The sequence below is a fragment of the Felis catus genome, chromosome D3, assembly GCF_018350175.1.
Source record: "Felis catus isolate Fca126 chromosome D3, F.catus_Fca126_mat1.0, whole genome shotgun sequence".
Classification (NCBI taxonomy): domain Eukaryota; kingdom Metazoa; phylum Chordata; class Mammalia; order Carnivora; family Felidae; genus Felis; species Felis catus.
In genome coordinates this window covers 16,436,726-16,462,030 of record NC_058379.1, presented here as the reverse complement: position 1 = coordinate 16,462,030, position 25,305 = coordinate 16,436,726, and the positions used below count along the sequence as shown (strand labels likewise).

The following is a 25,305-nucleotide window of genomic DNA, read 5'->3' as shown; positions in this document are numbered from 1 at the left end:
CTGGGAGTCGGCTCCCCTAAGTTTAGCAATGTGCTGTATGTGCTACTCCAGGGACAGTGCTAAGCAAGCACTGTGTATCCATTTTCTCATGTTATCCTTGCTCCTGTGAGTAAAATGGTAGAATTCCCATCAGACAGACAAGGAAACTGAGGCACAAGAACCTTTAAGCAGCCCAGCTGAGCAGCTCGGCCATTGAGCAGAGTGTGTGACTCAGAGTACCCCCCCGTGCAAGATCTAACATCAGTGTCTTTGGAGCCCGGGAGGAGAGACTAGAACAGTTGTGGGTCCTCCCTGGCCCACACCGCCTACCCCCCACCCCCACACTGAGGGATTCTGGTGGACAGACCTTTATCTCTTGGCATCTGTCCAGCTGTAGCTCTGCTCTTGACAGTCTTTATCACACACTCAGAGGTGGCCAGGGCTTGGGTAGGAGGAAACCAGGCTTGTGAAGGAGTCTCACTTGTTTTTATACTTCATTGGGGGTGGAGGTTGAAGAGGGGTTCATTGATTCTCTTTAACTCATTATACGGTGTCGTGCGTCAGTGGGTCAGCCAGGGTCCCCAGAGCTGCAGTCCGGGGAGCATGAGGAGGGCCGGGGCTGCCCCTGTCCTGCGTCCCCGGGCTGGTTTGGGAATGTGAGGGGCGCAGCTGCAGCTTGCATCTTGGAATGCGGGCAGACCGGCCCCTCTATCCTCCTCTCCCTCCCTGGGCAGCCAGCCGGTACGCCTGCGTCTTAACCCCCCTCGGGGCTGCAGACCCCGAGGCTTCCCCTCCACCCCCCTCCCCACTCGACCCGCCTGCCGCCTGCCGGGAAGGGCCTCTTCGCTTCTGCCCGGCCCGGTGCTGCGAGCCACCCAGGCCGCCTGTCCCCAAGCAGCCTCCGAGCGGCCTCTGGACCCGAAGGCGCTTCTGATCTGAGCGGCTGCTTGGGCCCAGGCGCGGCCGCGGGGTGGGGACGGGGCGCCCGCTGGCGCTGCGTCTGCGGAGGGGCGTGCGTCCCTGTGGGTCTCCGGGGCCCTCGCGGGGCTGCGTCACTCTTGGGTCGCGCCTTCAAATGGTGTGCCCCAGGCACGGGTGAGAGGTTTGGCACCCAGGCCTCCTCGTGCTCCTCCCGTAGCTGCTCCTTCCTTCCAGCTCAGCCGAGCTTTCTCGAGATTGAAGCTTCCCCAGGGAACCCCTGACCGGGGGCTCCCGGGTCTTCCCCGGCTCGAAAATTTGGTGGTTGCGCCGAGTTTACCTTTGGTTACTGCCTGCGGCAGGAAGCTGACGGGCCAGTAGCGCCCTCTGGCGGGAAGCAGCGGACGGACCGCACCCTTTCCTCGCCAGGGCATAGCTGGGTGTCCTTTGCCCCCGGTGGGTTGGAAGTCCATACCTTCCCTCACCTACCTAGAGAGGAGAACCCTCCTCCGACACACACGTTGGATGGAAATGCAGGACATGCATCAGCTGGCCCAGAGAGGCAAAAAGCCTGCAGAATGTAGGGCGGTTTCTTCCAGAAAAGGAACGGGAAGCCCCAGGGAGAGCCTCCTTCCGCAGAGTGGCTTGGGTGCTCCTAGTGGCTCTGACTTGTTCTGGAGGTCTCAGGCTTGGAGCCAGAAAGTTAGTGGAGAAATGCTGAGGAAGTTTGAAGCTTTCCTTAGCCTGGATGAGGGAGCCCCCATTGCTTCAGATCCTGCTTCTGTGTATCTGGAACGTATTCTACAAACACTGGGAGGGGGGAAAGTGTTCCAATGGGCACCATTTTCTCTGACCCCTTTTTTGGGATCTGAGTAGGACACTGAGCCTGGCCCCCGGGTGTTTAGAGCTAAGTACCAGGCAGTAGCTGTAGCTGAAAACTGGGGGACTCACCCATGTGGTGCTGCTTGCAAGTGGACTCCCTTGATCAGTCCTCTTCCTGCTGCCTCTGTTTATTCAGCAGGGGAGGAGTTTGCCGAGCTTTTGCAAGGAGACTTTGGCCTGTAACCATTTTCTAGGCCATGGGGACATAGCAGTCTTCTGCACCCATAGGAATCCAAAGTAGAGGCCAGAGTCCTCCTTGGCTGCCTCCTCTATTCCTGGCTCCCTTTCTTGACGCATTTGGGGGAGCCTGTGGGGGGACAGTGACGCCAAGTCCTGTGCAGTCACTGAGCAAAGACGGTGCAGAGAGAGAAGGAAGCTACACTAGAGGCCCTGTGGCTTGCTGGCTTGCGCGTGTGTTCTCTCTCTCACTCAGATAGACGCAAGTTTGATGTGCTCTCTCCCAGGCATCCACACAGGTTTCACTCTGAATGTTACTTCATCACTTTGTTTTTCTCTTCCAGATTGCCCTTGTCATGTTTTGCCCAGATTCTACCCATAGAACATGTAGGAGAAGTCAGTACTTTGCATCCTACCCTGATCTCCTTGGAGGAAGATGTTTTTCAGAATGTCACAAGACAAATAAGATCTGATGTTTGTAGCTTCCCATGTAGCGTAGCATCTGCTGGCTTATATAAACCTTACACCAGTGCTGTGAGGTAGGAATCACGCTTGCCAAGGCAACTGAGGCTGGCTCAAGGAAGTGAAGGGATTTGCTGTTTGGCCGTGGATAGTAGATAGAGGAACTGAGACTTGAACTCTTGGGATCTTTTGTTTCTGTCCCCTAGGGCTGCTCCTTTTGACCAATAGATGTATCAGTGTTCAAAAGAGCCAAGTGAGGGGCGCCTGGGTGGTTCAGTGGGTTAAGCGTCCGACTTCGGCCCAGGTCCCGATCTCCTGGTTTGTGAGTTTAAGTGCGCCACGTTGGTCTCGCTGCTGGCAGTACAGGGCCCGCTTCAGATCTTCTCTCCCTCTCTCTCTCTCTGCCCCTCCCCCACTGGTTTCTCCCTCCCTCTCTCTCTCTCTCTCTCTCTCTCTCTTTCTCTCTCTCCCACACACACACACACCTCGCTTCTCAAAATAAGTAAATAAACTTAAAACACACAATGAAATTATAAACCAGACTTAGAGTCAGCTCATGACTAGGGGGCATGGGGTATTCGAGGCAGAGGGCAGTGGAGGCCCTCACTCAGAGGGTCTGATGGAATGGGTTAACCATTTGTCTTCTACTGAGTGTTTGGAGCCTGAGAGAGCCAGGTTCAGATCCTGGCTGTGTCATGGCAGCAAGCTTCAGCAGCATGGGGACGTGACTCTATCTACCTCTCTGAACCTCACTTTCCCCTCCGTGCTAGTTTTGCTGTGAGGAGGAAGGGAAGGAACACAGGTAAAGCTCCTGGCATGTGGTGGGTGGTCAAGCATGGCAGCTGCTCCTTTTAGTCTCACTGGTATTGCACTTGTTGCCTGCTCTGGGGAGCCCTTTGGGGTTTTCCAGCTGGGGGTTGCCCCTGCTGGATTGGGCCCAGAAGAAATGGGGATGCTGCGTGAAGCCAGGGCAGCAGGTGCGGCTGTGCAGAGGCCACTGGGATTGGCCCTGGACGCTGGGTCCTTTTCTGTCATTACCTAGGTGCACACTGACTGTCTCTAGTTCTGATTTGGTAGAGACAGGAAGCCAGACATCTCCTAGAGGATCGGAGTGGGAGGGGGCTGCGGGAACTTCCTTGGAAGTCAGGAGACCCTTGTGCTGCGCTACTGGCCCCAGGGTCCTGGGCCTTGTGACAAGCTCCCCCTCTGACCAGCTGGGTAGGGGCCAGGGGTAGGTGTGGCCAGCCTTGGGGGTGGGAGGACGGGCAGGCACCTGGGGGAAGGTGTGGGCCCCCCTTGCTTCCCTCTGCTGAGCTGGGGTAGGGTTGGGGACAGAGCCATTAGGAAGAATGAGACTGGTAGCTCTCTGATCCTGGGCGCTGACATTCAGGAAATTGTGCTGTTTAAATGTGGCATCATGTCATGATCCCAGCAGACTCTTGCAGGCCAGATTTTTGGGGCTTGGGGCTTCTGAAGAGCCAGACAGTCCTGTCTGTCACTGGCTTTGTTATCTGGGAAAGCCCCATCACCTCTTGAAGCCCCTTTTCCCATCTGCAAAGGGAGGATCAGAATTCCAGGTTTATCCAGGATTAGGATTAACAGACAGACCATGTACACACAGTGCCTAGCACAGTGCCTGTTACTAGTAAATGGCAGTAGGCACAGCCATTGCTTTCTGATATGTAATATCCTAAGGCCCACAGGGACTGAGCGTCATTCCTGACCCTCAGCAGGTCGGCAGGGAAGTGAGAGTGAGCAAGTCCCTGAACATGGCAGGAATGAGGGTGTGGTGTTGGGGCCAGGCTCTCTGGTCTGTGGGGCTGTTGAGGGTCCCAGGAGGGGAGGATTGAAGTTGGGGGGTTTTCCACAGTTCCTACTCCTGCCCCTCCAGCTGATCCCTCGTCTGGGGACTGGGGAGATCCAGGGCCCCCCTGTTGGCTGCCTGGTGCCAGAGTAATGGAAGCTTGTACTCGATTCGGCTCCCTTGCTGCTGTTAAAAGCAGAGTAGTGGGGCCCTGGAGCCTCTGGGGCCAGGCTGTTTGCCAGGCTTCCGCAGAAACAGCCTACAGAGCAGTCCTGCCCCCTGCTTGGCTGAGGGGGTGGGGAACACGGCACCAGCCTCGACCAGCCCCCACCTCCTCGCGTACCTCACCCCAGTAGCCCAGAGCCTTGCCCAGAAGTCCCAGGAGGAGCTCGGAGCCTGGGGTTTTACTTCTACCTAGCCAGAAAGGCAGGTACCACAGCCCCGGGACTGCTCTAGTCGGGGTGGGGGGGGGTGGGGGGGCACTGAGAAAGCCTAAGCTCCTGGAATTTAAGTGGGACCTGGCACTGCCTGGGCCCCTCCCCGTGACGTGTGGCCCCTCCCGCCCATTCTCCCCGCCTTGCCCTGTGAAGTCAGAGTGCCAGGCAGGCATTTCTGACTTCCAGCCAGCCAGCTGCACAGCCCTGTCGGCAGGGAACACAGGTGCCTGACTGCCAGAGGTAGGAGAGCCCCAAAGGCAGCCCACGGAGCCTCCATGGCACCTTCAGTCCTGGGCTGGGGAGAAGAGGTCAGTTTTGGAAGCTGGTTCTTAGCCAGACTGGTCTGGGCTGACAGTTTCCTGCCCTGAGGCTGGTTATTTCTCCCAGGGGTGGGGCAGGTGCTCAGAAGTCGTTAACTCTTGGGTGTAGCAAGCAGGAAAGGCACTGCCGCTGGACCGTGCGGTCCAGGATCCCTGGTTCCTACCGGCTCTCTGCCTGTTCTCTCCACAGACGCCCTGCTGGCAGACTTGGAGTCCACCACCTCCCACATCTCCAAACGGCCCGTGTTCTTGTCTGAGGAGACCCCCTACTCATACCCAACTGGAAACCACACATACCAGGAGATTGCCGTGCCGCCCCCTGTCCCTCCACCCCCATCCAGTGAGGCCCTCAATGGCACGATCCTTGACCCCTTAGACCAGTGGCAGCCCAGTGCCTCCCGATTCATCCACCAGCAGGTAAGGTGGGGGCAGTGGCTGGGAAGACAGGGAACAGAGGCTTCGGGACTGTAGGCGTTTGGGGAACCGGGGGAGGAATGGGGTCGAGGGAGAGGGAGAGGGGCCAGGAAATATCCAGGTCTCCCAGATACCACGTGAGGGGGCAAGTGACCAAGTGTTAATCACCTGTCTCCCAGCCAGAGTGGAAATTCCCTGGTGAGACTGTCTGTGAGCAGGAACCTCCTGGGGGTGACTCGGGCTCTTCCTTCTCCTCCCCTTGGGGGAGGCTCTGAGCGTTCTCTTCCCTGCAGCCTCAGTCCCCGTCACCTGTGTACGGCTCCAGTGCCAAAACTTCCAGTGCTTCCGTCCCCCAGGACGGCGGCGGCCCTCCATGTCCCCGCGCCGGTGAGGAAGAGCACGTCTACAGGTACTGCCCCGGTACCTGCCTGCCTGTCTCCTTCCCCTCCTGCTTCCAACAGCCCACAGAAGGCCCTGAGGCTCCTGGCCAGCTCCTAATGCCTCTGGACTGGCCCGGTGGCCTCAGCATTGCCATCTCCACACAGCAGCAGGGTTGGGTTGTCACAGCACCTTGTGTCTTTGAGGAACTGAGGCAAGACTTTTTCCTCCTCTCTTTTTACCACATCCCTTCCTCCCTCTCTAATCTCTTGCTGGGGGGGAGACTTTGTACGCCTTCTGCCTTATTCTCCTTGAGAATTTGGAGGCCACCAAAACTACGGGGGTGGGACGCCTCTCACTGTGTCCTCTCCTTTGCCTCTCAGTTTCCCCAACAAGCAGAAGTCTGCCGAGCCTTCACCCACAGTGATGAGCTCCTCCCTGGGTAGCAACCTTTCTGAACTTGACCGCCTGCTGCTGGAACTGAACGCTGTGCAGCATAACCCCCCAGGCTTCCCTGCAGGTAGGACTGAATCCCTGTACACCATCCTGCCCCCTCCAGATCCACCTGCTGGCCTCTGGATCCCCAGAGGGGTCAGGGCTGACCAGCCTTTCTCTCTCACTCTTCCAAGATGAGGCCAACTCCAGCCCCCCACTGCCTGGGGCTCTGAGCCCCCACTGTGGCATCCCGGAGAATAACAGCCCATTGGGGGGCAAAGCTGGGCCCCTGACCAAAGAGAAGCCCAAGCGGAATGGGGGCCGTGGTCTGGAGGACGTGCGGCCCAGTGTGGAGAGTCTCTTGGATGAACTGGAGAGCTCTGTGCCCAGCCCAGTGTGAGTATCACCGGGCTCTCCCAGCAGGGAAGGTCTCACCCAGCCAGTGCCTATGCCCCGGTGTCTGTCCACTTAGCCGAGTTGTCATCCATTCCCTCTGCGAGTGCCTCTTTTTTGCCAGGCCCCGTACCTGGTGCTGGGGGGTTAGTGGAGTCCCATGAACACCCTCCCTGCCTCTAATGAACCACCACCTATCAGAAAAGATGACATTGTGCATGACAAGGACGCCCATAGCTTAGCGGCTGTCTGCACAGGCTTTGGAGCCACACTATAAGGGTTCACATATTGGTTCTGTCCTTACTAAGCATCGTCTCTCAAGCCTTAGTTTTCCTGCCTATAAAATGGGATGAAGGGATATAGGACAATGGTGATAAGATCACCTACCTCAATGGGATGAGAGCCAATAATACATGTCAAGTGTTTGGAATGGTTTCCGGCTCATAGCACATGATGCACGTGGTAAGGGCTTACTGAATGTTAGCTCTTCTTGCTGTTACTGTGTTGCTGGAACAATCTCACATATACATCCAGTGTCGTGGGGGATACGCAAGGGATGAACAAGTCCTTTATCCCATTTGGGCTTGTTTAACAGGCAAGCTTGAAGCCGGGTTGGGAGGCCCAGAGGTGTCTTCCTGGGGAAGGTGCCCCCTGAGCTGCCCTCCCTTCTCCCGTGCCGGCCGCTCACCTCCGCTCTGGCCCCCAGGAGAGATCGGGAGCTGGAGGGCTTCTGTGGAGTCAGGGGCGGGAGGACCCCGCTGGGAGAGCAGAGATGTTGGTACCCTGAAGAGGAGAGGGCCACTCTGGGGGCACGTGGAGCTGACCCCGGGGCCCTTGGTGATGCCGTGCCTGCCCTGCAGCCCTGCCATCACTGTGAACCAGGGCGAGGTGAGCAGCCCTCAGAGAGCCACCTCCAGCCAGCAGCAGACACGCATGTCGGCCTCCTCTGCCACCAGGGAGCTGGACGAGCTGATGGCCTCGCTGTCGGATTTCAAGGTGCCCCAAGACCCCTCCTCTCCCCCGCCCTGCCCCCTCATTCTTCTCCTCCTGTACCTCATTGTGAGTAGCCAAAACTCAGTCCCTCAGCGTCCGGGTGCCTTGCCCTGAGCCGGGGACCTGGAAATGCTCTGGCCTTGCCGGGATGTGGGAGAGGGAGGGTCCGGCCAGGCTTTATGGGGACTGGGCTGCCTCACAGCCTGTGAAGGCAGAGAAGCACTTTGCAGGGACATTCCTTCCTCCCGGGTTGCTCCCAGCTCCCAGCCACCCAGGCAAGGGGATCAGGAGGCTGGGACAAAGGGCTCTGTGTTGATGGTTGCTCTTAGTGGGGGAGGGCATTCTCTGATGGGCCATGTGGGACTGGGATCCTGTGCCTGAGAGGTCATTTGCCCCGGAGTCCCGTCTCCCACGCTGACTAGCTGTCCTCAACACGTCCTTTTTCTTTCTGCCTCTGGCTCCTGAATCCATAGGCCTCCAGCCATCAGCCTCCCTCTATCCTTCTCCCCAACCCTCCACAAGCCTCTGAGTCCCCATAGGTTCTGTCTTAACCTGTCAGGCTACTGGGCTTGTTCTGCACGAGACCTCCCTTCCCCTCCCATCCTGGGCTTCCTGGGCCTGCCAGGCCCAAGATGTTTTATTTAGAAGATGCAGTTCCTCCATGGGGATTGATATTGACTGATCTCCAACAGTTGCTGACTTCATCCTTCCACGTGGGTCTGCCCGAGACCTTTGGGGCATGATACAGGGAATCTGAGAAGGGGAGCAAGCAGTCTGAGTGCTCTTGGCCCTGAGGGTACCTCCAAGAGTCCCTCCAGCTGGGGATTCACAGTGGGGGATGGGAGCTATCTGGGCTTGTGACCCTCACGGTTCTAAGTGGTGAGTAGCCACTGTCAGATTCTTAGGGTGTTGGACTCTGGTGTTGGCCTTGGAGAGCCCTGCCCTCCTTCCCTTTAGGCTCCTTTTGCTTTCTGAGACAGCCAGGGTCATAGTGTCCTACAAGAAGCCGCACTGGTTCTAGCTGTCCCCTGAGAGCAAGGTCTTGGGGGCCATAGGAAGGGTAGGGTTGTCTGGGAGAGACAGCCACGTTGGGCCAGGTTTGGCAGAGCAGGGCAGCTGCCTGCGGCTGACTCTTTCTCGATCGGTGCTTGGGCTAACCTCCTTGGCCACCTGTCTCCTGTGGTCCACTTCTCCATAGCGTTTTCTCCCTTGTACCTACTCTGACTGGGGTGGTCCCACAGGCATGGCTTTAACGGGAGCCAAGGATGTGGAGCCCAGGAACACCTTTTTGGGGTCTGGGGTCTTTTTGTCAGGCCAGTCCTCATGCTTCACCTTCATAGCCACCTCGGCATAGTCTAGGTCAGTGTTGATGGTTGCTCTCAGAGCCCTCAGCCCAAGCCCATCCCTTGCGGTGAGCGCCTCCCCTCCTCTCTCCCGTCTATCTCTCCTCTCCCTTCTGTCTTTTGTCTTTCTCCTCCTCCAGACCAGCTCCTCTGCTGTGGCCTTGAGCTCCCCAGAGCTGCTGCCCAAACCAGCTCCATCCCCACACCTCATACGTTCTCCTCTTCCTCCTCCTCCTCCTCCTCCTCCTCCTCCTCCTGGGCCCTCTGTATTCTTGCCATCCATTACCAAACCCTCCTCTGGAGGCCACAGTCCCAGCCAGGAGGTCCTCTGCTCTGAGGACACTGATAATGGACGGGGCCTTCTACCTCCTGTGGCTCCCAACTGGCTTGATTTGGCTGGCCTCTGGGTGACGCCTGATACTCCCAACTCAGGGTGTCCCTCTGTGGAGGGGTCTCTGGGGCCATTAGGTGCAAAGAGCCAGACTCAGGTTTGGAAAGATCTACCAAATCTTATAAGTGAGCTTTCCGGGGGCCCCCCCTGCCACATGCTACCTGGCCAAGCTGGGTGTATAGGTCCCCAGGAGCCTGGAGCCCCCCACGGGCTGTTGGCCAACCCTTTGTACCCAGAGGAGGCCGTGGCTGCCACTCGGGAGCAGCCATGGGCTTTGGAGGCGCTCAGGCCTGAGACGCCCCACGGAGCCACATGCAGCTTCCAGGAAGTAACTGAGCCAGCTGTTGTGGCCGTGGACCGTCAGGCCATCTTCCCAGATACCTGGAGTCTCACCAAGGAATGTGGACAGCGGAAGCAGAGGGCAAAGCCAGAGCCAGGGGAGCTGGAAAGCAGCGGCCCGGCCCCAGTTGGCAAGGAGCAGTTAGGTGGACAGACACTCATGAAGGGAAGCCTGGTCAGGCCAACCCAGGGACCTGAGACCCCCAGGTGGCCAGAGGGCGTCACTGAAGCTGCTGCCAGGAGGGAACAGTCGGAGCTTCCACCTGCCGTGGTCACGGACACGCCCAGCACCACTGAGAGGATTTCCACCTCGGGCCAGGCAGGCGCAAGCTCGCACGGCTGCTAGGCATGGTCCTCCGCCGGCCCAAGTGTGGGCCCCTCCTGCCTAACCGCATGTAGCCTCCCACTCTGCATGTCTGCTTGGGCAGCAAATCCGAAGATCGCGTGGCCTGTGACCCTGATGACCAGGATTTAGCAGTGGAATTCTCTGGGCCCTGGAATGATCTCTTAGTGACAGTCGCCTCTTGCTCGTTTAAGGCTTTTTCCTTTAGGTGGGCTCCTCCTTTCTGGTGTGATGTGTGCAAAATGGTTAAAAGCATGGGCTTTGGAACCAGATAGTACTGAATATAAACTGCGCTTCCAGTACTTGCTACCCTGTGTGACCTTGGGCAACCCCCCACCAGCCTCAGTTTTCTCATCTTTAAAATGGGGGTAATAGTAGGGTACCTGCCTGGCTCATCAGAGCATGCGACCCTTGATCTTGGGGTCGTGGGTTCAGGCCCCACGTTGTGTGTGGAGCCTACTTAAAAAAAAGAGAGAGAGAGAAAATGAGGGTATAATAGACCGTTTCCCCCCAAGGTTGTCCAGAGGATTAAATGAGATAATGCCTGTGAAGTGCTGAGAATACAGCATGTGGTCCTCAATAAGCCACGGCTAATGTTACTGTTTTTATGTGCTTCTTGCGTGATTAAAATTTTATGTCCTCTCCCAAAACAAAGTAAAGCAAAAACAAAAAAGCCAAAACCACTATAAACGAGCAGGTTATAATATACATAAGGAAAAAATTAAAAGATTTATTGGAAGAAAGATCACGTTTTTCTACTTCAGATCAAAAAAAGAAAGAGCCTTATGCCTTTTCAAGAATGTCCACTTAACATCCTTTCAAATAATGTGATAACCCTGTAAGGCAGCCAAGAAAGTACTCTAACCCCATTTCAAGGGTAGAGAAGCTGAGGCCCCTGGAGGTGAAGTGTCTTGTCCAAGGTCATTGCCGACATGGAGGTGAGCGCTGGGTGGAGGGAGTCTGCTCTGCCCCCTGCCTCCACCTCACCCCAGCTTGGCTCTTTTCTGGCAGTTTTGTCCTGCCTCTTCCCTGGGGCACCTGAGTGTGGACTGAGCAGCATCGGCTGAGCCCAGAGTGGGACTGTGACGGCTTCCCCCTCCCCCCTCAGATCCGCTCTGTGATCAGGAGGAGCCGGGAGACGGGCCACGCGCACCCCATGTCCCGGGAGCCCTCCCCTCGCCGCCGGCTGGACCCCGCCACCCTGAGCAGGACCCCATCCCAGGAGCGGCTCATCGCAGAGCTGCAGGGTCGGCTCGGCATCCAGCCGGAGGCAGAGGAGGCAGCGGGGGCAGCGGGGGCCTCTGCTGAGGACTGGCTGACTGAGGGCGTCATCATCACTGTGCAGCCTCGAGGGAGGCGGGCTGGGGGGCAGCTTGTAGAGAAGGTAGCGAGGAGGTGCCCGGGGCTGGGCCAGGGCCAGGGTCAGGGCAGTAGGCATCCCGATTCTTCCCCAGGATGGCTGGAGGGGAGATGTGGGGTGTGCGGGGAGGTGGGGGGAAGGGGGTCCTGCACCCTGTGGCCTGGTGAGGCTGGCCTCATGGCCTCATGGCCTCATGGCCTCATGACCTCATGCTTGGTGCCAGGGTGGGAAAGCCCAGGGGGAGCCTGGGGATGGCGCCGCACCCTGCTCCTCTGCTCTGCTTCATCTCTCTCCCTCCTTTCTTCTTCCCAGGTCGTCTTCCCTCCTGGCTCCCCTGTTCCCCTGAGAAGAACCTTCTCTGTTCTGGCTTCTCCTCCTCCTGTCCCTTTGCTCCAGCAGCGTAAAGACTCCTCAGCCAGCAGCCCTTCTCCCCCACCCAGCCTGCCCGCCCCCTCCTCCCTGGGGCCCTCCGCTCTTGCCCGAGGTTCCCCTGGGGACTTGAGTGCTGTGGCAGGGCTGCAGGAGGAGGGTGTGAAGGGCCCCACCCCTCCCCCTCCTGTACCCCAAACTTGGAGGTCCGTGGGCTGCCAGACCGACGAGGACCCGCTCTTCCCCCCGATGCAGGCAGGCCTCCCTGTCCCCGTCCTGCTGCCTGGGCCTTGTCCCTCCCCTGCACACTTGCAGGCCCCCCCCCCCCACATACCCTGTGGCACACTCCCCCGTCCCCGCCCCTGTGCACACGTCAGGACAGTACCACAGTCCTTCCGTAGACCTCGCTTTGACCCGGGACCTTCTCTTAATCTGCCGTTCACTCTCCCAGCCCTTTGATGTCATCTGTCCTCTTGCTCCCCGGTGGGGCTTCTCTCTGCCAGTTCCTTCCTGATGTCCCTTGGTCCTGCCCCACCCTCCTCTGAGGAAGCCATTCCCAGAAGGGAAAGCAAGCCTTCTCTCCCTCCAGCCCCTAGACCAGTATCTGGAAGGCCTCTTTGCTCCTGGCCCCAGTCACCTTCCTTTCCTGTGTCTGTGCCTTTAGCTGGCTCACCTTTCTCCCCTTCTTCACGTCTACCTGGGCCATCCTTCTCTAGACTTTTCCTCCTTATTTTGGTACTTCCATTTGGGGGGTGGGGGCGGGATCTCTTATCTCTTAGATTCCCTTTTGTGAAATGGTCCAATTCCAAGATCTCTTTTTCTTTCTTCCTTAATTAAAAACAATTTTCTTGTCCTCGTTTCCTCCCCTACCCAAGATCCAGGGCCTGGAACAGATTGCGGATGGAGAAGCATGGGCGGCCGGCTGGCCTCCGAACGGCAGGCAGAGCAGTCCCGAAGGGCAGGACGAGGGAGGGGTCAGTGCTGAGGCTGGGGGCCTAGGGTCCTGCTTGCCCATTTTCTGGACGTTGGTCAGGCCGGTGGGGTGCCTTGAACCCCTGTGACCACCAGGATCTCTTGTGGATGCCATTCCCACCCTCTGGGCTCTGGAGGCCCTGGAAGAGGTGGCCCTGCTTGCCTCTATCAGCCCAAATGTCCAGGAGGGAGAAACTCCCCCAGTGCCGCGGTGCTGCAGACGTCGTCCCCAAGCCTGGAAGTCCTGACCACCTCTCTCCCTGTCTCCACAGTTCATGGCCCAGGGGAAGACAGGGAGCAGCTCTCCCCCTGGGGGGCCTCCAAAGCCTGGAAGCCAGCTGGATAGTATGCTGGGGAGCCTGCAGTCTGACCTGAACAAACTGGGGGTCGCCACGGTTGCCAAAGGGGTCTGCGGGGCCTGCAAGAAGCCCATTGCCGGGCAGGTGATGAAGGTCGAGGTGGAGAGGGGAGGGAGCCGCAGGTGGTCGGACCTCTGCCCCTCAGGGGAGGGTGCTCCGTGGCAGGCCAGGGCCCGGAGCCGTGGTCTGCCTCCTTCCTCAGGTTGTGACCGCCATGGGAAAGACGTGGCACCCGGAGCACTTTGTCTGCACCCACTGCCAAGAGGAGATCGGATCCCGGAACTTCTTTGAGCGGGACGGGCAGCCCTACTGTGAAAAGGACTATCACAACCTCTTCTCCCCACGCTGCTACTACTGCAACGGTCCCATCCTGGATGTGAGTCCCTGTGGCGTGGCGGGGGGGCAGCCGTGCTGGCACATTTCTTCTTCGCTATAGTTTGTGCCATCTGATGCTCAGAGAGGTCACTCCTATGCTCAAGCTCACACAGCCAGGAAACGGTGGGGCTGGGATTCAAGCGCAGGCTGGATTCAGGGCCCCTCTGCCTCCCTTCCACCTCCATCCCAGATTCCCTCTGGGGAAGCTCCCAGGAGTTTGGAGCTCCACCCTGATAAGTGGAGTGGCATGCTGGTGCCCTCACTCTCCTGCTGTGTGATGTTTAGGGAAACGCTCAACCCCTCTGAGACTGTTTCTTTTCTTATAAGATGGGGGTCACAGTACAACCTGTGACCTTAACCTTACCATGTGAAGATTCAGGAGAGAGAGTGTGTTGGGCATGTCATTTCCTTCAGTGAATTGGAATTCCCGGTAGTAATCCAAGCACAGTGAGGAGAGACTTCATCTCTGGATGGGCCGGGGGGGTGGGAGGGTCTTGCCTGTGAGTTTCCACTGTGGAATCTGTCCAGTGGGTTGGCAACTGGGCTCTGGGCCCACGCTTTGCTTTCACAGAAAGTGGTGACAGCCCTGGACCGGACGTGGCACCCCGAGCACTTCTTCTGCGCCCAGTGTGGAGCCTTCTTTGGTCCCGAAGGTATGACTGGCAGGCAGGCCACCTTGCTGCCCCTCCTTCTGCCCCCCACCCCCATCCCCAGCACTGGGGAGGCAGGGGCAGGAGACTTTGCTGATGTGAGAGTCAGGGTGGCTCCTCCTTTGGAAGCCCTAACTCCGCCCCCCAAACCCCTGCTCCCCAGGGTTCCATGAGAAAGACGGCAAGGCCTACTGCCGGAAGGATTACTTCGACATGTTCGCGCCCAAGTGTGGCGGCTGTGCCCGGGCCATCCTGGAGAACTACATCTCGGCCCTCAACACTCTCTGGCATCCCGAGTGCTTTGTGTGCCGGGTAGGGAGCCCCCTGGCCTACTTGTCTGGAGGGAGCTGGGAGCGGGCAGTGGGGAGACAAGGCCACCCCTCCGCCCCCCGTGATGCTCTCTGGGTCTAACTTGGGCGTCATTAAAGAGGTAGCAGATAGGGGGTACAGTTCCCAGGTCCAGTGGATCCTGGGCCAGAGCTCATACTGAGGCGGGGAGAAACCAAGAGGAGTAAGGTAGACCTGTCCCCAAGCCTTGTCCGGTGTGGTGGGCGGCCCTGGCATTGGTCATGTTCGGTAGAAGGGCACGTGAGAATTAAATGAGATCAAGCATTTAGCAGCCTCAGTGGAAATATTGGGCCATGGTCTCCAAACTGCATTCTGGAGGTAATGGGAGTCCACAGATGTTAGAGATCCAGCAAGGGCTTTCAGACCAGATAAGTTTGGAAAACACTGCTCACTGCAAGACTTCTCAGCGCCTTTGACACCCAAGTGTGCAGGTAGGTTTCTGGGCACAGTGTTATAGCCACTTGCCCAGGAGCCCAGTAAGACCTGTGTTTGAATCCAGGCCCTGCAACTTAGTAGATGCGTGACTGTAGGCAAGTCACTGAACTTCTAGGTCTCAGGTGCCTCCTCTGTTGGGAGAATCCAGTGAGCGTTTGGTGCAGCACGTGGCACATAGGAAACGCTCAGCAAGGGGGAGTCATGACCTTGATGGACTTCTGCCCATGCCAGTGGCAGATGTCCCAGCCTGAGCCCCCTTTCCTGTGCCCCACCCCCCTCTTCTGCCTGGCAGGAGTGCTTCACGCCCTTCGTCAACGGCAGCTTCTTCGAGCACGATGGGCAGCCCTACTGTGAGGTGCACTACCACGAGCGGCGAGGCTCACTGTGCTCTGGCTGCCAGAAGCCCATCACGGGCCGCTGCATCACCGCCATGGCCAAGAAGTTCCATCCGGAGCACTTCGTCTGTGCCTTCTGCCTCAAGCAGCTCAACAAGGGCACCTTCAAGGAGCAGAACGACAAGCCTTACTGTCAGAACTGCTTCCTCAAGCTCTTCTGCTAGGCACCCTTCATGGCCCCCCCTGCCCTGGCCCAGCCACCCCCCCCCTCCCCCCGCAACTGCTACTGTGACCCAGAGGCCTTGCCCAGGGGTGAAGGGGCAAACCTGATCGAAACTGGAACCCGTGTCCTCGGCTGGCGCAGGATGGCAAGAGGGCCCACTCTTCTTTCCCCTGCCAGAGCCTCTGGGCTTTCCTCCACCTGCAGCCCCCTCCCAGGCTGCCGACTCTTCATCCTCCCTGGACGTGTGTCCCCACCAACCCGCCTGGCCATGCCAGCACCCGACACTGGAGCCATCTCTTACTCATGTTTTGGCAGTGGAGCCAGGGGGAAGGGCAGGCAGGGTCTGATGGGGTCTTTTTTTTATCCTTCTTACCCCGTCCCGACCTGATTATCCTTGTCCTGAGAGTATTGGGGGACACCCAGCTCCCTTCAGACAATGCCAGCATAAATCTATCTACCCAAGGGTGGAAGTGGTCAAGGGGCCACCCAGAAGGTTTCTTGTGCTCCTCCTGTCCTTCCAGTCTCCCCAGGCCTGGGCAGCTGCCCCCTGCTCCCCCCATCCCCCCATAACTGCTCTGGTTCTACTGAGAGAGGCCTCTTCAGCAATAATGTTTTATAGTCACTTCCTCCGTCTCTGGGACGGCGCGAGGTGGGGAGTTTTGCCCCGTGCCTGGACACTGTACCGACTTTGATAGATTTCTACACTGAGGTTTGAATTCATATCGTCTTGAGTTGCTTTTACTTCTCTATACAAAATGATTTTGAAGAGATTTTAAAGATGTCCCCTTTTGTACTCTCCTCCTCCATGGCCACTTGTCCTGTTGGTGACAATGGCCGTGGCATGGCATTTGCCTTGTACTGAGGGCTTGGGGTGGGGAAGCAATTTGTATTTTATTTTTTCTTAGCACAAGCAGGTGAATTCGGAGCAGCTCTCTGACTCCCCTTCCTTAACTTCACAGCTCACCAGGACTGTTTTATATAAACTGCTGTATTTTAAAACCCCTTCCTTACTACCTGGGCCAGCAAGCTCTTAACTGAAACTGGCCTTAGGGTGTCTTGCCCTTTGGGGCCTAGAGTTCTGAACCTCATCTGTCCTGTTCCTGAGGGGGGAGAAGGGGAAAGTACACTTTGGGGGTGCTGCTTCCTGTCTGAGTAAGCCATCAGGAGCGTCTGCTCCCCTGTGAACTTGTTGGCAGCAAAGAGAACCTGCCGAACATTCTCGGCCTCCTCACTGCTTCTCTCTGGCTTTTTCTTCTGCCTTCTCAGGAAAGCTGGTATCTGATTTTGACCATTGGTCTTGTTGATTCCACTGGGCCCCGCATTTCCCCAAATTTCCCCTACCCTCCCTGGAGACTGGAGGTCTGGGGAAAAGGGCCCAAAAATTTTTGCAAGGGGGCCTGATAGGACTCCAGGCAGAGGGGACAGGATCCTGCTAAAGCAGTAGGAAGCCCTCAGAGCTCTGTCCCCCAAGGATGAAACAGCAACAGGCAAGCCTGGCGTTCCAGGTCCGCAGAAGGGGTCCCGGCGGGGGTCTAACGTGAAGATGATCCAGACCACTCCACTAGCTTCATAGCAAAGACTGAGTGTGCCGGGGTCTCAGAAGAGGGTCCCCCTCCTTTGAGACAGGGCTAGGAGCAGCCCCAGTCTGGGAGGTCAGCCAGGCCCCTCCAAAGGTCTGACGTCTCCACTTCCACCCATAGGCCTTATTGCTCTGTTTACAGTGACTGGCCCCAGGCCCCTCCCTTAGGGGTACTGGGGTTTCTGGGGTCTACCTTCTGGGGCAATGGTTATTTGAGGATTTTATTTTATTTTTTTTCCTCTGTAAACTTTTAACCTGGCTTTTCCCCATTTCAATTTCTGTGACTTATGCCAATAAAGTTTGCCATTATTTTCACCTATGCCTAGTGCCTTTTCTTGGTGAGGAAGATCCTGTCTGAGGTAACAATTTAGTGCCAGAAAAGAGACCAAGCCCTCCGCGGATTCGTGGAGACCATAGTATGAGAGTAACTCAGTGATGTTCCCCTACTTGAGGCAAAAAGCCCCCGGAACAGATGGGATCCCTGCGTGAGCTTGGCTCTTTTCTCAGCAGTTGGTGAGGAAAAGCAGGGAGAGCAGTGCTGTTGGGCCCTGCATGGATCAGGCCCTGCCTTAGTTTTGCTGTAGATTCCCTGAAGGGCATCCTCACATGGGGTCTGTGGATGGCCTCACACTCATTTACAGATAAGGGAAGGGGTTCAGAGAGAACTGACGTTCACAACACAATTCTCTGAGTGACCCCAGAGGCAGGATGTGAACCCAGGGCTTGCCTCTGCCTTGGTTCCTGCTTTGACCAGATGTAGCCCCCACCGCCGCCGGACTTGCTGGCTGGGGAGGAGTGGGGTGGGAACCTTCCCAGCAGAAGTTGGTGGACTTACAGTTGAGGATGGGTCTCTAGTGCCCTCCGGTGGTCATATCCATACTTGCATGCTTCCTTCCTGGTCTGAGCCAGAATTCCAGTCCTGGGCCCTAGGAGCTTCCTGGATAGCTTTGTTCCCCTAGCTGCTTCGGAATTTACCTGTTCTCTCCAATGCGTTTCCAAAAAGCAGCATGTTGAATTCTAGTTGGAATCTTGATTGACCATTTCACAGAGAGCTCAAGTGGAAATTACCTTCAACTGTTACCCAAAGGTAATGGTGGTTTATTCCTCCAGACCATGCTGGATTTATTTATAGAAATGTATATGGCTCACTTTACTGTAATTTGCTTTCTCACTGATTTGCTTTTTCACTCAACTGTACTTTGTGAGTATTTTCCCGTGTCAATAAATATAGATCTGCATCATTTTTAATGGCTTCATGATATTCCATTATATTGATGTACTACAATTAGAGATGATATTTATATCATCAGAGCCAGGATGTCCTTGGAAAGGTACCATATGAGTATGTATATACACGGAAAAGTATAGGTTAGGGAGAAACAGCCTCAGGGTTTGGAGGGGACTGTACAGCATTATGAGGCCCATGGGCTTTGAACTTGCTCCTAGATTTCAGTTCCAAAGCCATTGGGGTTGTTGGGTTTTTGGTTTTGTTTTGGTTTTTTTTTTTTTTTTGGTGTTTTTTTTTTTTTTCTAAATATTTATTTATTTTTGAGAGAGAGGGAGTATGTGCACATGAGGGGGAAGGGGAAGAAAGGGACAGAGGATCTGAAGCAGGCTCCCTGTTGACAGCAGCAAGCCAGATGTGGGGCTCGAACTTGTGAACCTGGAGATCATGACCTGAGACCAAGTTGGATGCTAACTCTACTGAGCCATCCAGGCGCCCCGCCCCACACCCCAAGCCATTGTTTACTGGTTGAAGGACTTGGGCAAGTTGTTTAACCTCTGTGAATTTTCTCACCAATAAATGGAATTACTAATACTGTACCTCCTCAGGGAATTGTTGCAAAGATTCACAGCAGTAATGTGCACAAAGTACTTAGCCCAATGCTGAGCATGCAGTAATACATTGTCATTAGAAAGGGAGCTTGGCAGTAATTGACTCCAACAGTCCTCTAAACAGCTGGTTATCAGAGGCACTAGGAAACTTTGAAACAAAAATACAGAAATTTGTAACTTGGCCATGTGAAAAGGGTGAAGATAGAAACATGCTTCTGCCCTAGGATCTAAGCTCAATCATTACAAAAAAAAAAAAAAAAACTATGGATATAGCACAAGTGTTCAAATAAGTGTTGAGGGCATCAGGGTAGCTAAGTCGGCTGAGTGTCCAGCTCCTGATATCGGCTCAGGTCATGATCCCAGGGTCATGGGATGGAGCCCAGCATGAGGCTGTGTGCTGAGGCTGGAGCCTGGTTAAGATTCTCTTTCTCACCCTCTGTCCCTCCCCTGCGTGCGCGCCCTCTCTCTCTTTCTCAAAATAAATAAATAAACATTCAAATAAGTGTTGAATGAATGTATAATAAAATAAACTAGTATTTAGTGACTTCCTCCTACATTCCAGGAATTGTTGTTAAGATATGTGTTACATATCTCATTTAATCCTCATAGCAACTCTTTCTAGAATGTAGATACTTGATTATCCCCATTTTACAGCTAAGGAAAAGGAAACAGGGTCAGTAAGGTGAAATCACTTCCTAAGATGACATAGTTAGCAAGTGGTAAGGGTAAGAAGGGTAAGGGTAAGGGTAAGTGACGAAGGGTATGGGTCCAGGTCTTCTGACTGCAAAATTTGCATTCATTCATTCAACAAATATTTATTATATGCTTGCTATGTGCCAGACATAAGATAAACGTCTCTGCTTTGTGGGGCCTGCATTCTTGTGGGGAGAGACAGACAACTAACAACGTAATAAGTTACATACTGTGTTATAAAGTCTAAGTGCTAAAAAACAAAACAAAAAGCAAACAAAAGGTGTAAGTGCTACCAAAGAAAAAAAAAATAGAACAGAATAAGGAAGGAGTGGGGGTGGTGGTAGTGGATTTTGGGGGTAATTTTAAATAGGGTGATCAGCGTAGGCCTCCTTGAGTGCGTGATATCTGAGCCAAGACTTGGAGTTGTTACTTCTGTGGATACCAGCAAGGAGCCTTCTAAGAAGAGGGACTAGCTACTACTGCAAGACCATAAAGTGGGAGCATGCTCTGGAAAAACAGGGAAGAGCATTGTCTGGTGGAAGGGAATGAGTCAGTAGGAAAATAAATTATAGGAGGGTAGGTCCAGAGCAGATCATGCAGGACCTTGTAGGGAGTTTTAAGTTTTAGGCTTTTACTCTGAGGGAAATGGGAAGGCTTTGAGGAGTTTTGAGCAGATGAGAAATGATCTAACTTAAGTTTTAAAAGATTCCTCTGTTTTGGTAGGGGGAAGAAAAAACTGTAGACAAGAGAGACTATGCTGTTTCTAAAGCATATGCAATTATTTCTTAGCTCCACATCGTACTGTTTAGTTTGCGATTTGGCTAGGTGGCAGGAAAAAACTTGAACGCTCAGTTTGCAAGCTCTAGTTCCCGCACACAAGCAGCTCCAGCCCAGCAGAGGGCAGCCGCTTTGACAGAGCGCCTCCGGACACCCGGCAGCGCCTTTCTTAACCACTTTATTTAAAGAAGGCTTTTCTTTGGCTGGAGTGGCAGCAATATCATCCAATGCCGATCTACACTAGTTGTGCGTCACCAGACGGGCGGCGGCACCAGCCAATAGCCGGGGACGTTGTCCGCGTCTTCTGATTGGCCGCTTCATTCGCATATAAAAGGTGTGCGCCGGCGCACGCCCCTCCTCTTTCCAGGCGTCCTCGTGAGAGGTTCGTATGGGTTCTGGGGTGGTGTCGGGCACAGGCGGCGGGAAGGGAGGATGGGGGGGTGTTTGTGGGATCCTGGTGGGGGACAGGGTCCGGGTCTGTCCGGGCTGGGGCCTTGGAGGTGGCTTGCGCTCCCCGAGGGGTGGCGACGGTGATGGCGGCGGCAGCCCCAGCTCGGGCTGGCGGGCGCTCACGCGTGGCCTGCTCTGCGTAGGCCTTGTGTTTGGAGTCCGGCAAGGCCATGGGGATGGATGTCGGGGCGGAGGGTTGCCTGAGCTCCTCTCTTTCCTCAGTGACATCGTCTTTAAACCCTGCGTGGCAATCCCTGACGCACCGCCGTGATGCCCAGGGAAGACAGGGCGACCTGGAAGTCCAACTACTTCCTTAAGATCATCGTAAGTGCGGGGTGGGTCGCGATCGCGCATTATGCTGCTTGGGCCTTGGGCACCAATAGGGACGATCAGCTGTCATGTGCTGAGCACTTCCTTGGTGCCAGCTACTAAAGGACCATTTTAGGAAAGTCTCATTTAATTTCCACAGTTTGTGGAGATCTACCCGCCCTCCCCAACCCTTCCCCCCCCCCCCCTTTTTTTCAGATAAACGGGTTCAGGCAGGTTAATTGGCTCCTAAGATGACAGCATTCATATTCTGGTCTGTCTGGCTTACAAATAGCACTCATCGTGGTTTTGCGCTTCTGCCTCCATTTTGTAACGAATGAGGCAATGAATAACTCATTATAAAGTGGCAACTTGTTGCATATTTAGGTGTTGTGAGTCAAGATACCAAACATCTTGCAGGTGTATTCTATTGGGTGCTCTTGAGGTGGGTCTTCCCAGAAACCCAGACCACACTGTTGTGCCTTAGGCTGCCTTGTGGAGCTTAATCTAGTCTCCCCTGTTAATCTTGGAAGTTTTCAGACATACAGAGAACTTAAAAGAATTGTCTAGGAATCACACATCTACAACCTAGATTATGCAAGTGACGTTTTGTTGTATTTGTTTTGTCTTGTTTAAAATGCTGCAAGCCTAGTCTTATTTGGAATGTTTTTTTCTGTTGATGCAGCCATTTAATGGATAGAAATATGCCTCATAACTGGGGAAAAATTAAAAATGAATGCTACAATAAAATTTGGGGATTGAACGTAGAGACCTAATCTTCACTGTACATATTCAGGGTACAGATTGACAAATCTGTCAGTTTTACAACTCAGGTGGCTCCTGGTGGAAGAAATTGTCCCAGTTTCTGAATCGTTTCGAAAGCATAGAAGGAAGGAAGGGAGATGGAAGTCAGTGATTGTGGGATTTGGTTTCTCTTGCTATTTTTCCTCTTTTCCTCCTGCTAAACATCGTTCGTTTCTGGCTTGTTTTTATAGCAACTTTTGGACGATTATCCAAAATGCTTCATTGTGGGAGCAGACAACGTAGGTTCCAAGCAGATGCAGCAGATCCGCATGTCCCTCCGCGGGAAGGCTGTCGTGCTGATGGGCAAGAACACCATGATGCGCAAGGCCATCCGAGGGCATCTGGAGAACAACCCAGCTCTGGAGAAGTCAGTTAATTCATTTGGGCATCTTTGTCTTCCCTTCTCGGTGCCCTTCTCCTTTTCCCTGGAGAAGGATGGTGCTGAAAGGTGACGGTTTTCTGTAAACTTCTCTTTGCAGACTGTTGCCTCATATCCGGGGGAATGTGGGCTTTGTGTTCACCAAGGAGGACCTCACTGAGATCAGGGACATGCTGCTGGCTAATAAGGTAAGGGGAGAATTGGGTTGGCTAAAGAGATCTTGTCGTTAACTTTGGCTCCTTGAAAGCAAAATTGACCGTACTCAACTTGTATTTGTGGAGAGAAGACTTCTCATTACTGTTTTCGTTCAGGTGCCAGCTGCTGCTCGTGCTGGTGCCATAGCCCCATGTGAAGTCACTGTGCCAGCCCAGAACACTGGTCTGGGGCCCGAGAAGACTTCCTTCTTCCAGGCTTTAGGCATCACCACTAAGATCTCCAGGGGCACCATTGAAATCCTGGTGAGTGGGCTTGGCTTGCTAGTGCAAGTAAGTGGGGGCTTGGTTGCTGTGGACCTGCTGGTTGTCTAGGTGTTGACTGCTAATCCTACCTTGTTCTTCAGAGTGATGTGCAGCTGATTAAGACTGGAGACAAAGTGGGAGCCAGCGAAGCCACACTGTTGAACATGCTGAACATCTCCCCCTTCTCCTTTGGGCTGATCATCCAGCAGGTGTTTGACAATGGCAGCATCTACAACCCTGAAGTGCTTGACATCACAGAGGAGACCCTGCATTCTCGCTTCCTGGAGGTACATGCTGTCCATGTCAGGCCCTTGGTACATTAATGGTTGAGAGCTTCAGCTGCAGTCTGAAGCTACTTGTCATACTGGCTATGTAGCTGCAACTGGCTGTGTAACCAGAGACAGATACTTTGTTTACTTCAGTTTTCTTGTCTGTAGACCAGCAATAGTAATACAAGATTATTGAAGGATTCGGTGAATTAATGAGTATAAAGCCATCTAACAGCACTGGTCGCAGAGTGAGGACCATAATTCTAGGGTCTGCAATAAGTCATGAGATTTTGCGTAGAGTCATGAGTCAAAGGAGAAATGAGAAAAATGAGGACAGTGTAATACACGTGTTGCTAGAATCCTGTTTGGGAAGGACTTGACTTTTTGTGGAAACATCTTGCTTAGTTTTTGCCATTAAAATATTTTTTTAATTGATGAATAAGATGAAAGGAAGATGGAATTCCTTTTTTTTTTTTTTTTTTTTTGGATAAATGAAAAATTGGAATTATATATACCATTAACTGTTTGCTTGGAGATCTCACTAGTGGATGAAATTAAGGTGGAATTGGCTCAACATTTTTTTGTAACAGTTGAATGCTTATCTTAACTGTTCAGATTTTCACAAAATGGTGACTTTTTAAGTAAATGCCTTCATTATGGTATAGGAAATACTCATGTTGGGAATAGGGGTAAAAGCATTTGTAAGTGACTGGATCTGAATTGCCCTGCCAGAAGCATTTAGTACGAGGTGAAGTGTCTGTGTGAAGCGAAGATGCTGACTTAGCAAGTTTTGTCTGCTGTTGAACTTTGCTTGGACCTCATGGTCTTGTCTATAAGATATCTCCTTTGAAATGTAATTTTTCTCTCCCTCCATAGGGTGTTCGCAATGTTGCCAGTGTATGTCTGCAGATAGGTTACCCGACTGTTGCATCAGTGCCCCATTCTATCATCAATGGATATAAGCGGGTCCTGGCTTTGTCTGTGGAGACTGATTATACCTTCCCACTTGCTGAAAAGGTAAAAACCCACTAGGACCACAGGGGGCCTAATGGAGGATAAATGGACGACAGTCTGCTGAGTTGTGCTTTAATTGTATTTTAGAAAGCAGATACTTTTTTTTTTTTTTTTTTGAGAGAGAGGGCGTATGTGAGCAAAGGGCAGAGAGAGAGGGAGAGAATCTCACGAGGGGCAGAGAGGGAGAAATGGGGTCACCTGAAGCAGGGCTTGAGTTCACTCAGTGTGGGGCTCGAATTCACAAAACATGACCTAAGCCGAGGTCAGATGCTTAACTGAATGAGCACCCAGGCACCCCCAAAGCAGATACATTTTTTTTTAAGAGTATACTTAAGAAGTTGGGGGGCAGCAGAGGTGTATCCTTGACTTTAGAGACCCAAAGAAGGGCTAGTTAGTTGAGGGCTAAGGGCTGGGCCTAAACTCACCAGGCCATAGCCAAGCTGTCTTGCTTGATCACTTCCAGGGAAGGTTTCCATGGCTTAGAAGTTACTGGCCATTTAGAACTGAGGGGTTGTGGGTAGTAGGGATTGTGGATGACCATTTTGATCATGAACTTTTCCCCTTGCTTCAGGTCAAGGCCTTCTTGGCTGATCCATCTGCATTTGTGGCTGCTGCCCCCGTGGCCGCTGCCACCACTGCTGCACCTGCTGCTGCTGCAGCCCCAGCCAAGGTTGAAGCAAAGGAAGAGTCGGAGGAATCAGATGAGGATATGGGATTTGGTCTCTTTGACTAATCACCAAAAGCAACCAATTCAGCCAGCTTTATTTGTGAAACAAGGAAATAAAGGCTTACTTCTCTTAAAATTTGTCTCTGGACTCTTCCATTTTGTGCATTTTGAGGTTCACAGTGCTGTATACTAGAAACTAGAGCCATGGTAAATAGTAGAGCTTTATTTGAAGGTGGTGACATTTTGTTTTTTTTAATTTACATCCAAATTAGTGTATAGTGCAACAATGATTTCAGGAGTAGATTCCTTGATGCCCCTTACCCATTTAGCCCACCCCCCCTCCCACACCCCCTCCAGTAACCCTCTGTTTGGTTTCCATATTTATAAGTCTCATATTTTGTCCCCCTCCCTGTTTTTATATTATTTTTGTTTCCCTTATGTTCATCTGTTTTGTCTCTTAAAGTCTTCCTATGAGTGAAGTCATATGATATTTGTCTTTCTCTAATTTCACTTAGCATAATACCATCCAGTTCCATCCATGTAGTTGCAAATGGCAAGATTTCATTCTTTTGATTGCTGAGTAATACTCCACTGTATGTATGTATGTATGTGTATATGTATGTATGTGTGTATGTATAT

At 53.7% G+C, this 25,305-nt stretch overlaps 2 protein-coding genes across 6 annotated transcripts in view; both read left to right on the top strand.

Moving 5' to 3' along the window:
- PXN (paxillin) overlaps positions 1-17,332 on the top strand; it is a 47,350-nt gene extending 30,018 nt beyond the window's left edge. The window contains exons 2-15 of one of the 5 annotated variants that reach the window (XM_023241482.2): positions 5,170-5,396; positions 5,687-5,802; positions 6,155-6,291; positions 6,401-6,602; positions 7,460-7,595; positions 9,076-9,984; positions 11,117-11,392; positions 11,681-11,992; positions 12,613-12,711; positions 12,982-13,152; positions 13,271-13,444; positions 14,015-14,096; positions 14,257-14,405; positions 15,169-17,332. In XM_023241482.2, coding sequence (XP_023097250.2) covers positions 5,170-5,396; positions 5,687-5,802; positions 6,155-6,291; positions 6,401-6,602; positions 7,460-7,595; positions 9,076-9,984; positions 11,117-11,392; positions 11,681-11,992; positions 12,613-12,711; positions 12,982-13,152; positions 13,271-13,444; positions 14,015-14,096; positions 14,257-14,405; positions 15,169-15,435 — 3,257 coding nt within the window. In that variant the 3' untranslated portion in view covers positions 15,436-17,332. Of the gene's footprint in view, positions 1-5,169; positions 5,397-5,686; positions 5,803-6,154; positions 6,292-6,400; positions 6,603-7,459; positions 7,596-9,075; positions 9,985-11,116; positions 11,393-11,680; positions 11,993-12,612; positions 12,712-12,981; positions 13,153-13,270; positions 13,445-14,014; positions 14,097-14,256; positions 14,406-15,168 lie in introns of those variants that run through there. The other 4 variants (XM_011287790.3, XM_011287791.3, XM_023241483.2 and 1 more) reach the window with 4 other exon arrangements.
- A 3,314-nt stretch (positions 17,333-20,646) lies between these two features.
- RPLP0 (ribosomal protein lateral stalk subunit P0) lies at positions 20,647-24,802 on the top strand. Its single transcript, XM_003994717.6, has 8 exons — positions 20,647-20,701; positions 20,992-21,093; positions 22,071-22,246; positions 22,359-22,446; positions 22,570-22,716; positions 22,818-23,003; positions 23,862-24,002; positions 24,571-24,802. The coding sequence occupies exons 2-8, from the start codon at positions 21,040-21,042 to the stop codon at positions 24,730-24,732; spliced, it is 954 nt and encodes a 317-aa protein (XP_003994766.1). The 5' UTR covers positions 20,647-20,701; positions 20,992-21,039; the 3' UTR covers positions 24,733-24,802.
- The last annotated feature ends 503 nt before the right edge of the window (positions 24,803-25,305 follow it).